At 43.8% G+C, this 13,964-nt stretch overlaps 1 protein-coding gene across 2 annotated transcripts; it reads right to left on the bottom strand.

Annotated features, from left to right (window-relative positions):
* Window positions 1-725: 725 nt before the first annotated feature.
* On the bottom strand, window positions 726-13,946 carry Ube2b (ubiquitin conjugating enzyme E2 B). 2 transcript variants are annotated; one of them, XM_048437630.3, is made up of 7 exons: window positions 13,928-13,946; window positions 13,543-13,611; window positions 11,287-11,367; window positions 8,920-8,945; window positions 5,244-5,333; window positions 3,318-3,406; window positions 726-1,987 (listed from the first exon to the last, which is right to left on the bottom strand). In XM_048437630.3, the coding sequence occupies exons 2-7, from the start codon at window positions 13,584-13,586 to the stop codon at window positions 1,859-1,861; spliced, it is 459 nt and encodes a 152-aa protein (XP_048293587.1). In that variant the 5' UTR covers window positions 13,587-13,611; window positions 13,928-13,946; the 3' UTR covers window positions 726-1,858. The 2 variants fall into 2 exon arrangements, with proteins under 2 accessions (XP_048293587.1, XP_087766790.1); XM_087910664.1 differs by lacking the exon at window positions 13,928-13,946 and having other exon boundaries at window positions 13,543-13,701.
* Between the last annotated feature and the right edge of the window lie 18 nt (window positions 13,947-13,964).

Below are 13,964 nucleotides of genomic sequence, written 5' to 3'. Positions count from 1 at the left end.
GATCTGTGAGTCTGAGGCCAGTCTGGTTTCCAGAGCGAGTTCCAGGACAGGCTCCAAAGCCAAACAGGCTCCTGATCTTGAAAAAAAACAAAACAAAACAAAAACAAAAAAACTGCAGTGCTGACACAGTATCCAGGAGAGTTTAGCTCAATAGGAGAATCCCTCACAGGTACTGCTTATTTACAGTCTGGGTCACTGGAGGGAAAGAGTTTTAGAGCTAAATGGCAGAATCATCACACGTGGGGTGGGTCTCACTATGTAGCCCCTGAGTGGCCTGGAACTCACCACGTAGACCAGGCTCAAACCCATGATCCCTCCCTCCCCCACCTCCTGAGTATATGTGCCACTACGCTCTGCTTAATAGCTAGACATTTTTCTGTATTAATTTAAATTATGAGCTTTGGATCCTCCTGGAGCTGGAGTCACAGGCAGCTTGGAACTGTCTGAAGTGAGTGCAGGGAAAGGAGCTCGGATTCTTGAGGAAACAGTACATGCTATTAACCACTGAACCATCAGCCCCTCGGAGGAGTAACTTCTAAAGGGAAGAACCAGTTCTTATTCATCCCCGTTTTAAACTTTGCTTGTGAACAGAAGACTTGGTCATTCTGCAACCCAATTTTCCAACAGAGAGGTTACCAGAGCACGTCTCTAGAAGGCTGGTAGGGATGACAAGAAACTCAGGCTCACTGCAATAGCTGTTTCAACTACTAGAGAGACTACACAAGTGGTTCAACAGAATTTACTTGTATATTTTCCATTTTCTATACTATTTGAAGGCATAGGATAGCTTTGTATTAGCTTTCTACAATACTGTGTTTTAAATCTATCCAGTAAACTAAGATGCAGTACAACTTGTATACAACTGAGGAGGTGAGAAGCAACTCGGCAGGCCCTGGTGCTCAACAGTTCCAGAAAAAACAGGTAGCGCGCAGCTGCATTAAAAGGTAGTTTTCAAATATTCAAGTTACACCAAGATTCCTTCCAAATCTCTGCCTTGCTCAAACCAATGCAACCGGCCATTGTTAATACTGCGGCACGGCGTCTGGTAAATGGTGATGGTTTTACTTTCTTTTTAATCAAAAGCCTGTGAAGGTGCTGCCACACTGCAGAGTACATCAGCTCTGCTTGTGGCGAGTGCCAATTGTGAAGTCACAATAGGTACAGTTTAACATGAGAAACGCACGTTAACAAGTGGCCCAAATACAGAGCTGGACAGAATCAGACCAGTAAGTCTATAATTAGTCAACTGAACTAACAGAAGTACATTCAAAATAAAGCCGGAGATCAGAATTGGTTTTGGAATCAAATTTGCAGACTTTCTTGATAAAATATAAGTATGATCTTCTGCAGTTGGAAATGAAGCTCTCAACTGGTGGAGAGCTAGAGACTTCTCAGTCCCTCCTGCACAGATAAGGAAACAAGTGACAAAGTCTCTTGCACTGAAGTTATGTATTTTAACAGCTTTACATGTAATATTCATATATAAAAAACTTTAAGTGCTTTTCTCCAATTTAAAAATCTAAAGAATTCAAAAATAAGGCATTCAATATTTGAAAAAAGTACAGATTTACAAAATGTGTATATTCTGTCATGAAAACTCCACACCAACATTATACACTTGGAAAAAAATACAAACAGGATATATTACAAATTTATGCAGCAATAACTTAGTTCACACCATGCAATAAAAAGTACATTAATCAAGATACACAAGCTTTTGTAGGTTCTAAACTGAAGGACTTTTTCTTTTTTCTCTGCAGAATCCTTAAAACCCGTGGCACTTAAAACTTGCTAGCCTTTCTACTGGGAGGTAAATTATACACAACAACGATGAAAAGATGAACAGACCAGGTGTCTATTATGAATCATTCCAGCTTTGCTCAACAATGGCCGAAACTCTCTTCTCATACTCCCGCTTGTTTTCCTGATAAAGCTGTGCTGCTTGGCTATTCGCTGGACTGTTTGGATTTGGTTCATCCAACAGAGACTAGAAGAAAGAAGAGAATGTTTTTCAGTTATGTGTTATATTAACAGAGCTCAGATGAGGACAAAAAATTATTCAAAACAGAATTATTTGGAAGTTCCTATGCCATTTTTTTAGGTCCTCAAAACCATGAGGAATGGCATGAAACAGGTTTCTGCTGCTCAAGAACATAAGCTTCCAAAACATCTCCCAGTGCCTTGAGACCTCCCATTTCAAGGAAATCAGCCAAGTACAATCTTCATTAACATATAAGAACTTCCTCACCAGGAAATAAACTGCAACACCCATAATACCTTAGTAACTGTTATCAGGTCTCTAGCATACTAGGTGCTTTACTCCTAACCACACCCCCCCAGGCCTAAATATTACAGTGGACACTCAGCAAATCTATAGGCAAGCAAGCCTTGTTCCTTTGATAAATGAAACACGCTTAGCAAGAAGGGAATGGAATAGTAAAGTTGACCACAGTAGGAAGGGAAGAGCAGAGAGTAATAAGCAACTTAAGGTAATGGTTGCTCTTCTATGTAGAATATACCTTTAAATACGTGGAACATGGAGACAGAAGTGGATTATGGTGGAAGGCTGTTGGGGGAGGAGGATACAACACACAGGGATGGGACAGATGGACAGAGGGTAAGCAGGACAGACAGGTAGTGGGAAAGTAGGTATGAACAAAGGTCAATGAAACATCATAATCATGTTCTCTAGAGATGAGAACTAACAGTAGAGGAGAAGGCTCAGGAAGATGGACATAAATCAAAACATCTTTTGTTCCCCTCAAATCAGCACAGCTACAACAGCATCCCCAGACTCACTGGTAAACAGCTACTGCCCTTTTCACAAACAGACTTTCCTGGATGGGACAAAACAGGTCACAGTTCTTTGATTTGGCAGTTCCTAGAGATCCCTATGGTTTTCTAAGCAATCAATCATCTTTACCACCCCCCACCCCAAGGTACTATGTGGGCATGAGTAAGTCTGACCTGTGACAATGTGTAGCATGATTAAGAACAGGTTGTGACTAGGCACATACGCCTGCACCTGCAGCACTCAGGAAGAGAGGATGAAGGATCAGAGATTAAAAGTCATCCATGGGTCAGCCTAGGCAACAAGAGACACCACGACTGCCAGAGCAAACAAGTTGTGGATTAGACCTCATATGTCAACTAAGAAAAGTGCAGAACAGTCCAGCCTCAGGACCTTGTCTGAGTGCTGCATTAGCTCCTGGGTGCAGGCTGGTGATTTGCTTCCTTGGTTGTTAGTCTGCTCTAAGTAACTGGTTGTGACCCACAGACTATGGAGAAGTTGTGATGCTTCTGAAACACACACTTACCTGAATTGAAGTTAAGATGGAAGAGACATCGTATGTGGGGCTCCATCGGTTCTGCAGAATATCTAAACATATGCTACCATCAGCATACACTGCAAAGACAACACTCAAGTTAGTTACCACCGACTCATCCTAGTTAAGAGAACACAAGTTCTGAACATCAGGCAGTAACCAAACTCTTCTGTCTTATAGGAAAACGTGTTCTGAAAAGTTATGTTATTATCTGGCTCACTTCAGAAGTCCGAGGGAGAGACTCCTCCCAAGTGTTGAGATTATAAGCATATTCCACTACTCCTGAAGTATGGCCAAACTGAAACACCCCAGTGACCATAATAGTCTCTATACCAACAGGGTTAAGGAGTGTGAGTGTGTATGTTTTGTGTGTGTGCGCCTGCCTTTCCTCAGGGCTCCATCCTAGGGTTTCCTCTTCTATCCCCATTACTCATCTCTGGAAAATCATATCCACTCTCCTGGCCTCACCTTGCTCTCTGTGTGCTCAGTATTACTAACGGTTAACCTCAGTCCAGATCTTTTGGTCTAAAAGTAGAAGTCAGACGTTTCTCATCAGCTCTATAGAAACAAATGTCATACCCATAACAACATTTGATAATTTTAAAATTTTGAACTAGTTTTGATTTTTTTAAGATGCCACAAGAAAACCTGAATCCAAATGTCCATCAACTGATTAACAGGTAAACAGAATATATCTAAACAGTATAATAAAACATTATTCAAGCAACAGAGACAAATGACAGCTACAAGGCTGGGGATACAGTTGAACCACAACAGACAAAAGGTCTATGTAGATGAAGTCAGTAAGGGCCATGTGTTAAGAATTCATTAACATAAAACATCCAGATTGTTATCTCACAAGAGAAAGGGAAATTGGTCATTTTGATGGTTTTACTGTGCCTGTGACTATACTAAAACTCTACTGAATTGTGTAATTAAAATGGATAAGTAGGCTGGGTGCGCTGGTGCACACCTTTAATACTAGCACTCAGGTGGATCACTGAGTTCAAGACCAGTCTGAGCTACAAAACAATTCCCGGACAGCAGGGCTACACAGAGAAACCCTGTTTGGAAAAATCAAATAAATAAATAATAAATAAAAATGGACAAATAGAATGGCAAAGACTGTATGTACATCTGTCTGTCTGTCTGTCAACCCAGGACTGGGGATGTAGCTCAGTCTGTGGAGTGCTTGCCTACTGTGTAAACTTGGAGTTTGATCCCTAGTACTACTTAAACTGGGTGTGGTGGCATCTGTATCTGCATGTGAGCACTCAGACCTGAAACCAGGAGATCCTGAGTTCAAAGTCATCCTTGAATATATACATCAAAATGAAGGCCAGCATGGCTATGAGATCCCATCATTTATCTTTTTACTCATTTGAGTGTGCACACGCAGAAATGAGTGTTCATCAGAAATGAGTAACATGTGTGGAGGTCAGAAGATCTCTCTATCACAGGAGTCCTGGGGATTGAACTCAGCTGTCAGACTTGATTGCAAGGTACCCTTACCTACTGAGACATTTTGAAGGCCCTAAAATCTGTATTTTTATTTTGGGAGACAGGGTCTCATCGAAGGCCAGGCTGACTCTGAAGCTGCGAAGTAGCTGAGGATGGCCTTGAACTCCTGATTGCCCACCCTCAGCTTGAATGTGATGTTTTCAGAAGCCAAATTTCCGGGGAAGTTTTTGTTCTTTAAGCAAATAGATGTTTATTACTTTTAATTCAGATGTTATTACAATTACTTTACCTCACACATGGAACCTTGTTAGGATTCTAGCAACAAAACTGTGGCTAACACGGGCATGGAAACAGTATCTGAAAACAGGCCCTAAGCTATATCCACGGGGAGGGACAAACCCTCCAACACCCTCCTCCCATCACTGGAAAAAAAAAATCTAAGAAGCTGCTACTTACCATTTGGATGAAACATTTTGGATAAAAACCTAACAGTTGGTGGTTTATTTGGATATTCTTCAGAAAATTCTATCACTAGTTTAAAGGTACCTAGGTAGAAAACAAACCAAATTACAGTAAAGACAAACATTACTTTTAAATAAATCTTAATTCCGTATCAGATTTTGCACAACCACACATTAGCTGGAGAACTCTTAGCATACAGAACATCTAACATACTTCTGTGTTAGATTGTGGACAAGCGATGCTGGCAAGCACTTGGAGGACAAACATTTTCATGGGCTACTACAGAAGTGTCGAAGTGTAACAGTCACATTTAGCTGAATGACTGATTGGGGTGCATGATTTGTGTGTGCAGATGGGCATCACACCAGGGTATGTGTGTGTGGAGGTCAGAGGTCAACTTTGTTCTGAAGTTTAGTTCTTTCCTCCCACCTAAGTAGCCAAGGATGGCCTTGAACTGGCCATCTCAGAGGACTGACCAGTCCTCTGAGAGTAAACTCAGGTTGTCAGAGTTTGTGGGGCCAACTCCTTTACCCTCTGAATGTCGTATTTCTGAAAGGCTACTGGGCCCTAACTACTAAAATTTTAAAAATTCATACTTAAGGAACTAGAAAGTTTATAGCTTAAAAGGAGGGTGCCAAAGGAGTCTGAGAGCTGATTACCAACTGCAAAGGACAGCTTAGGCCTGGGTACTGATAGGAAAGGTACTTCTGTCTCCGTCATTTGAACATGCTAAAAACAAACTGGCTAGTTTACTTCTTTACTCCTCATAGATTGGAACACAATCTCCATTTTGTTACTTTTTGTTGTTGCGGTTGGCTGGAAATTTGGGTTAGAGGTTAAAGATAGAAAGAAGCCAAACAAAGCTAAGCCTTATTTCTTATGTGCACATATATTAATAGAGGTAACTGAGACAGTTAACACTGTCTGAGGATCAAACCAAGGGCCTCATAGATATCTCAAAAATATACTCTTCACTGACCTACACCTCCTGCCCTTACATATTTGAAGCTTACATTTTAATTTTTGCAATTTATAAAAACAGCTGGACCATATACAATTTCAAGCACAAGTATGGGATAGTTAATCTTAAGTTTATTGGTCTCAAGACCACTCAGCAGTATTAATCCCACTATGGGCAAGGAGTAGATTCATGAAACTGAGGTGAACAGAACAGCATTCTATGATAACTCACCATGGCAACAGATACAAGAACTCTAAAGAGTCAGACAGTACCGAGTGGTAGAACAATTAGAAAATAATTTGGTTTAATTATTACCACTTTCTGATTTCTAAAATTTGTTTTTTTGTTTTTTTGTTTTTTTTTTTTGAGACAGGGTTTCTCTGTATAACAGCCCTGTAGACCAGGTTGGTCTGAAACTCATAGAGACTCATCTGTCTCTGCTTCCTGAGCACTGGGATTGAAGACATGCATCACTACTGCCCAACTAAAATGTTTTTAAAAGCAGCATTTAATTAAAATAGTGACTGTAAAAATCTCTGAGATATAAACAACTGGATCTGTGTTTCTGCACAGACTGCCTCCAATAAGCCACTGGTGATACCTACTGGAGCTTATACTAGAAACTGTGATCTGACAGCTGGGGACATGGCTCAGTGACAGAACCCTTGCCTAGTGAGCAGGTTCAAGTCTGGGTGGGGTGGGGTGCATGGGAAATACTGTAACCCTTGCTACACAGACAGCTGAGACAAGAGGATTTCAAGTTCTAGGCCAGCATGGACAACTCTGCAGTACCTTGTCTCAATACAGAATGGGGTTGGAACAATGTCAGCTCAGTGATGAGAGCTAGCCTGACACACCTGGAGGGTCATTCTTAAGCTATCAAAACAGAATAACTCAGAAAATCCTACAATTCATCAAGAAGAACTGAGCCTTACAATTAACCTAAATATACTTATAGACATGCTAAATAATATACTTAAAAACATGCTAGCGATAGGTACATCATTATTCATTTTTACAATTCTCTTTAAGACTTGGTTTAAAGAAGACAGCTGTGTTCTCTTATCTCAATACAATCTGTTGCAATCTATTTTTTGATTTTAGTATAGTACGTAAAATCTGGCCTCATACAATATGTGGTTTTTATAGCCCTTTTAGACTGGTTTGCTATTGCACAAGATTTTTTTTTAAAGGTTCGTTGCAATGAACCATCTACAATCTTATCAATAAACATTCTGTACTCAATTACACTAAACTCTGCTGTACTTTGGATAAAGTTTGGTTTTGTCAATCTTTGACAATGCTAGAGACTAGACCCAGGCCATGGCAGCCACACACTCCATCACCCAGCTACTTCTCCAGGTCTGTCAGTCATCCTTTCAAGTAAGCATGTTCCATGAGCACACCAGCAGCCAAGCTGTGACCGACTCAACCGCAGAAGTGGTTTTGTCATGTGCTGTCATCATGCACAACATCAAGGAGCAGACTGAGAGGTCACCAGCAATTCCCGCTGTCACCAAGACATTTTACCATGCAAAGAAAGCAGCGACTGTTTAGAATGTGTGGGTCAAGGTCTCAACTTGCTCTTAGATGCTCAATTACTTAGGTACAGATCTAGCTCAGACTGTTTCTATATCAGCAATGAAAGTCAATAGTTAGTATCAAGATGGTCACAGAATCTCCTGAAAGAGGACTCAGACACCAGGAAGGGTTTGTGGATTGAACACAACTGAGAAATCCTGAGAGAGCTTAAAAACAAGACAGCTGCTAGAGTCATCTGGTACCTCCTTGGACTCCTCATCCCTACCTAGAAACAAGTATGGCAGTGTGGCATATATCTCTAACGCATGCATACATGTTTAGTAAGAAAGAGGACAATCCTGGCACTTAGGTGGCAGAGGCAGGAGGATTTTCTCTGAGTCCCAGTCACCAGAAGGGGCTACAGTGAGATCCATCTCAAATACAGATCTAGATTATTTTACAGCACTTCTGTCTAAGACTTATGCCTAGATCGGCCCTATTCTTCTTCAACAGGCAATATTTCAAAGTCCAAGTACAGTATCACTTGTTTATTAGACTTTCAGGTTATCCCCTGACAAACAGTTCACAGTCATTATTCTTGTCAAATATGTTAATAAGATAAATTCTGAAGTCACTTTGATAATTACAGCAAAGCTGTTAATTTTTTTTTTAAATATTTATTTATTTATCATGTATACAGTATTCTGTCTATGTGTATGACTGCAGGCCAGAAGAGGGCACCAGACCTCATTACAGATGGTTGTGAGCCACCATGTGGTTGCTGGGAATTGAACTCAGGACCTTTGGAAGAGCAGGCAATGCTCTTAAACCACTGAGCCATCTCTCCAGCCCCAAGCTGTTAATTTTTTAAGATCCACTATAATTAGAGAAAATTTATTAAATCAATTTAATAAATGTAATTTTGGTTACAGATTTGAACCATTCTCCCCCATTTCCCTGGCTCCTGTTAGATAAAACCAACTTGCAAAAGACTGCAGAATGCTTTGGGTGTTACACGTGCTAAGTAGTGAAGCTACTGGTAACTATGGATTCAGGAGTCGGGGAGAGATTGACAGTGGAGTGCTTACTTAGAACACCAAAGGCTTCAAAAAGGTGTGTTGGTATTCGAATCTCTGACTTAAATGCACCCATTTAATATCATGTAGAAAATAATTAACAATTACTCACCATCTTCAAAGGGTGTCCCTTCTGGTCTGAAAAGAAGAAGATTTCTGGTTAAGAGACATTCTTTACTCTGCCTTTTCTGTCCCAGGAGGGAAGAAGCTGGGAGACCAGAAAAGGCCGCAGTCATCCTGCTACCCAAGGAGCTGTACACCCAGGCCAACGCACAGCCTCAGTCCTTTACTGACAAGAGAGCACAAATAACTTTTTAATGTTCAATTTCTTCTCCCCAAAGGATATTTTGCTCAACAAACTTGTCTATGATTTTGCTGCAAAATTGGGTGGTGGAGGCACGTACCTTTAATCCCAGCAGAGAGGCAGGTCTCTGAGTTCGAGGTCAGCCTGGTCTACAGAGTAAGCCTGGTCTAGGCTGCTACACAGAGAAACCCTGTCTCGAAAAACCCCAAACCAAAACAACAGTATACAAAAGTGGGCATGATGCCATACACTTATAATCCCAGATACTCAGGAGCCTGAAGCAGGAGGATGTCAAGTTTGAGGTCTGCCTGGCATACACAGGAAAAATGAGACCATCCTGAGCAACCTGGTAATAACCTGTCTCAAACTAATATTTAAAAAAGGGATGGTGTAACACAGAGAAAAAATGGGGTATCATGGTCAGGTCAGGCTGGCCTGACCCTGAAGCAATGCCCCTGCCTCAGACTCCTAAGTGCTAGGATTTATAAGTATGAGCCAGTACACCTAACTATTTTGACTTTCTTGATATAAGGTCTTGTTATGGGCTCTTAATTTGTGATCCTTCTGCCTGTCTTCCAAGGGGTATGGTTACAGATGGCCGAACCCAGGGCTTCGAGAATGCTGGACAAGCACTCCACCAACTGAGCTACATTCCCAGTCTCCCATCACTAAGATGGCTCAGTGATTAAGAGTATCCGAAACTCTTACAGGAGTTTGTTCCTAGCACCCATTCAGGCAGCTCATAACTAACTACAGCTTCAGGTGATATGACTCCCTACCCCTGCCTGCCTGTCTTACATTGGCACCTGCTCTCCTGTACATGACATCCCTTTAAAATCCCAGTTTTTAATCAATTACCTGGACTGACTATAAAACCATACCGCAGTCTGTTGTAGTGGCAAATTCCCACAATCCCATACATACCAACAGACACACATAATCAAAGATTATGTTTTAAATCAAAAAGGATATGCAGGGCTTGCAAGATGGTTCAGTAAGTAAAAGTGCTTGCTATGCTATCCCTGGAAGCCATGATGAAGGAGCAGAAGTGACTTAATAGTTGCCATCTTACACCTTTATATTGAGTGCTGTGTGTTACAGGCACCTACACTCACTCACACAGTCATATATACAGTCACACGGTCTCACACACACACATACACAAATAATAAATAGGAATTTAAGGATGTATTAAGTATGGTGGCCCATGCGCTGGGAAGGTTGAGGCAAGAGGATTCTAAGTTTGAGGACAATCTGGGAAACTCATGTAGATCTTCTGCATTTTTGTTTTGCTTTTTTGTGAGAAGGTTCTATTATGCAGCCTGGACTTTAGTCTCCAAGTGCTGAATCAAAGGGCTGCACGCCAACCCTGTCAATAGTCCACCTCAAAATATCACTTTAAGGGGCTGAGTGTAGCTTGGTGATGGAGCATTTGTCTGCAGTGTGGAAAGTGGCCTGGTTCAACGCCACCATCACGCATGCTAACACATTTCTGCTCAGGACACAGATGATTTGTAGCTGAAACTCTTGTCACAGCAAAGGTCTTGGTATTTGGTTCCAAGCCTTTTTACACCCCCAGTAACATGAGCACAAACACTGAACGAGATCATTTATTTCATCTCCTTCATCACTCCATTTAATTTAAAATATTTACTTATTTTTAGTGCTGGGGATCAAACCCAGGACTGTATACATGGTAGGCAAGCTTCACTTAAAGCCTCTGAACCCTAGTTTTTATCAGTTACCTGGATTGGCTGTTAATTAGTATCATAGGCAAGTACAGTGTCCTACTCCCACAATCCCAGCTACTTGAGGGCCTAAAGCAAGAGGATCACTGCAGCCCAGTTCAAAATCACCCTGGGCAACATTTCAACACCCTGGCTCAAGTGAAAGAAAATCACATAAAGCTATATATAACGGCAAGAAGCAAAGCAATTTTATATAACTGTCCCAGACTCAATAAAATGTTTCAGGGGTTGGGTGTACAGCGTAGTGATGGAGCACTAGTAAGCAAGCACATGAGGCCCTGGGTCCAACCACAGCTTCTTAAAAGAAGTGATAATACCCCCAGCCAAGAGAATTTCTACTTCAACCTCTTTCCTTAGTGCTCATGTACTTACTTTTCTTAGGGAGGCCCCACACAGCTATCCCCGGATAACTAGTAGTTCAACTCACCCAAATATAACTGCGTTCCACTGCATGATGTTGTTTTCAGATGGTGCACCACTGACCCCCACAGGCGGGTCCTCTTGCAATCTGGAAATCCAGAGTGGTCATTTTCAGAGTTGAACATAAAGGTCAGGGAGGTCAAATTCTACTGAGCCTATTCTGAGAGACTGGCTAGATTGACCTTGTTATTGTTGGAGTGGGAATGAACCACAACTTAAATGAGTCAACCAGGTTAATGCACACATTAATACTAAAGTGATCTCTAACTACAAAGGCCTAAGAGATCATCCCTCTTCGCATAGCAAGATTTAAGATACGGGCTCTTGAAGAACTCATGTTTCCAGACTGCACTCTTAACCCACTGAGGGCTTACAATCTCAACAGTAAAAACTACTGCTAGAGAACCAGCAGCTTATGCCAGGAGGTGGTGGTGCACACCTTTAAACCCAGCACTTGGGTATCAGGTATCTTGTGAGTTGGAGGCCAGCCTGGTCTACAGAGTGACCAGGACAGTCAGGGCTACACTGACAAACCCTGTCTCGAAAAACAAAAACAACAAAACAGAGAACCCGCACCTTTCCTACCATTCAAGGCTCACCAGTCCTAACCACAGACACTGCACAACACAAAAACATAGCAAATCTCTGTATACGCTAAATGACTAAAAACCACATTCAATGTAACTAGAAAGCAAGTTTTACTTCACACCCTGTGCTTCAGACACTGGCTTTCTAAAGAAGCCAGAAGCTCCAGCTAGCTTTCCCAGCAGCCTCTATTTTAAAGGCTGTTTGAAGGCAAAATCTACCTCTAAGACCAGGAGACTTCACCAGAGGTCATCATCAAATTCTTTTAACCTGAAGATCCGTGGAAAACCACCAAAGGCAAGGTGTATTCAACTTAGAATCAAGTACAGGAATTGCAAAAATGGACAAGAGATAACAATGGATGCAACTGGGGAGTTTTATTTGCATTTCAGTCACGGAGCTAATCAAACACAGTGACTTCAAGCCCTGGCTGACTTTTGCACCAAAAAAGGGCATCCTTGCCCGTCAGATTAAAACCAAACCAACCTCTCCATTAAGCACACACACGAAATAAGTTATCTTCAGGTGGCAGGGCACTTGACAACAAAAAGTGTATTGTTTGGTCAACCTCAAGCAGATTAGGCCGCTGACCGGAACTACTTACTGCTTGACTCCCCACTTTTAAGTGGCTAAAAGCAGCAGCGAATGAATTAAACGATGAAGTTGTCTAGGGCCCAAGACAATGGCTTCCAAACGCCTCACACAGGGCTCTATAATGGCGAAGTGAAGGTTACTTCCTGAGCTGCAAATCTAAGTTTTTATATTACAGATTTGTCTCAATCACGGCAGGTCTGACCAGAAAAGAAACTTTAAAGACTATCTCGACGCTGGACTTCGGGTACTGTTCTGCACTCGTACGTTTTCACGGAAAGAAACAACTGGAAGAGGAGGGAAGAGGTCATCTTCTTCCTCCAAGCCCTGTATTTCCTAACAATCCCCTATTTTCCAAAAGAAGGCCCAGGTGGAGTATCAGGTGAGCTCCCGGCAGACGGGAGGCATTTCTCCAGGCTCGGGAGGCTATAGATAGGCCTTTATTCGGCAGCCAGATCTCAGTTCCAGAAGGCACTGGCAGCCACTGGAGTGGCCATCTCCCGGCCCAGGTTTTCCGAGCCAGTTCTCAAGGTCCTTCCAGGTGGGCGGGGGCAGAGTCGGGTTTCGGGGGGGGATGGGCTAACCACCTCCGGCCCTCGCGCGGCAGACCCCACCCTCATCGCTGCAGAAAGGGAAGGGACGTGGGGCAGGATTCACCCGAACCCCGCTCCAAACGGGAGTCCGTGGGGCGCTGGAACAAAGCTGGACTGGTCCGCCAGGCGAGGCCCGAGCCTCAGGCGGAGCTCACTCGCACCGGCTGGGGAGGGGACGCCGCAGGGTGCAGAGGCGGGCTAGGAGGCGTCGGCATCTGGCCTTGATGGGCCTTGAGGGACACCTAGGCCCTGCGATGGCCACCTTCCTACCTTGGGGGGAGGGGGAGGGCAGAAGGCAGTAGTACCGACCATCCTCACTCAAAGGGAGGCAGCAGGCGAGGGAGTGGGAACCGCCGGTAAGCCGGGGCTGCCGTGGATCCCGCAGGCCCACAGTCCGTCAGGGTCACTAGGGGGAAGATGTCCCGGATCCCCGCCCTGCAGTCCCGCGGGTTAGGGAAGAGGCCGTCATATTGGACTAAGGCGAGGGCCCTTACCGCTTGAAATCCCGCATGAGCCTCCTACGGGCCGGGGTCGACATGCTCCGCAGCTGCCCCGCGGTCAGTCTGAAAGAAAAGAGTCCCTTTCGGTCCCCCCACCCCCCGGCGCAGCGGCCGAATCACTGTGGGTCGCCGCAGCCGCCGAGACTGCACAAACAACCCTGCAATGACGTCTCCCTCCGCCGCCTCTAGATCCCTCCGCCCTCCGCCAGTACCACCGCGGGAGAAGGGGGGAGGGGGCGGGGCGAGCGGGCGCGCGCGCGGCCACGGCCCGCGCCAGGGACCGTCTTCCGGGTTGATTTCCTGTGGGGAGCCGCGCCGAGCCCGTTCCCTGGTCACGCCGAACGCGACGGGCCCGAGGCCGCCCGCGGCCGCACGCTACCTTGCCTCTCTCCCCCCGTCGCTAGTTTCAGGTTCGG

This window comes from Myodes glareolus, chromosome 9 (genome assembly GCF_982192425.1).
Source record: "Myodes glareolus chromosome 9, mMyoGla1.1, whole genome shotgun sequence".
NCBI lineage: Eukaryota > Metazoa > Chordata > Mammalia > Rodentia > Cricetidae > Myodes > Myodes glareolus.
Note: the sequence above shows the minus strand (reverse complement) of the source record. Positions and strands in the feature narration are given on the sequence as shown.

What these genes read in the sequence shown, in the direction of transcription:
- Ube2b (XM_048437630.3), bottom strand. Translation starts at nt 13,586, where the DNA reads ATGTCGACCCCGGCCCGTAGGAGGCTCATGCGGGATTTCAAGCG. An exon ending in CTCATGCGGGATTTCAAGCG is followed by an intron (nt 11,368 to 13,542) that starts GTAAGGGCCCTC and finishes CTGGATTTCCAG; the next exon opens with ATTGCAAGAGGACCCGCCTG. An exon ending in AGGGACACCCTTTGAAGATG is followed by an intron (nt 5,334 to 8,919) that starts GTGAGTAATTGT and finishes TTTTCTACCTAG; the next exon opens with GTACCTTTAAACTAGTGATA.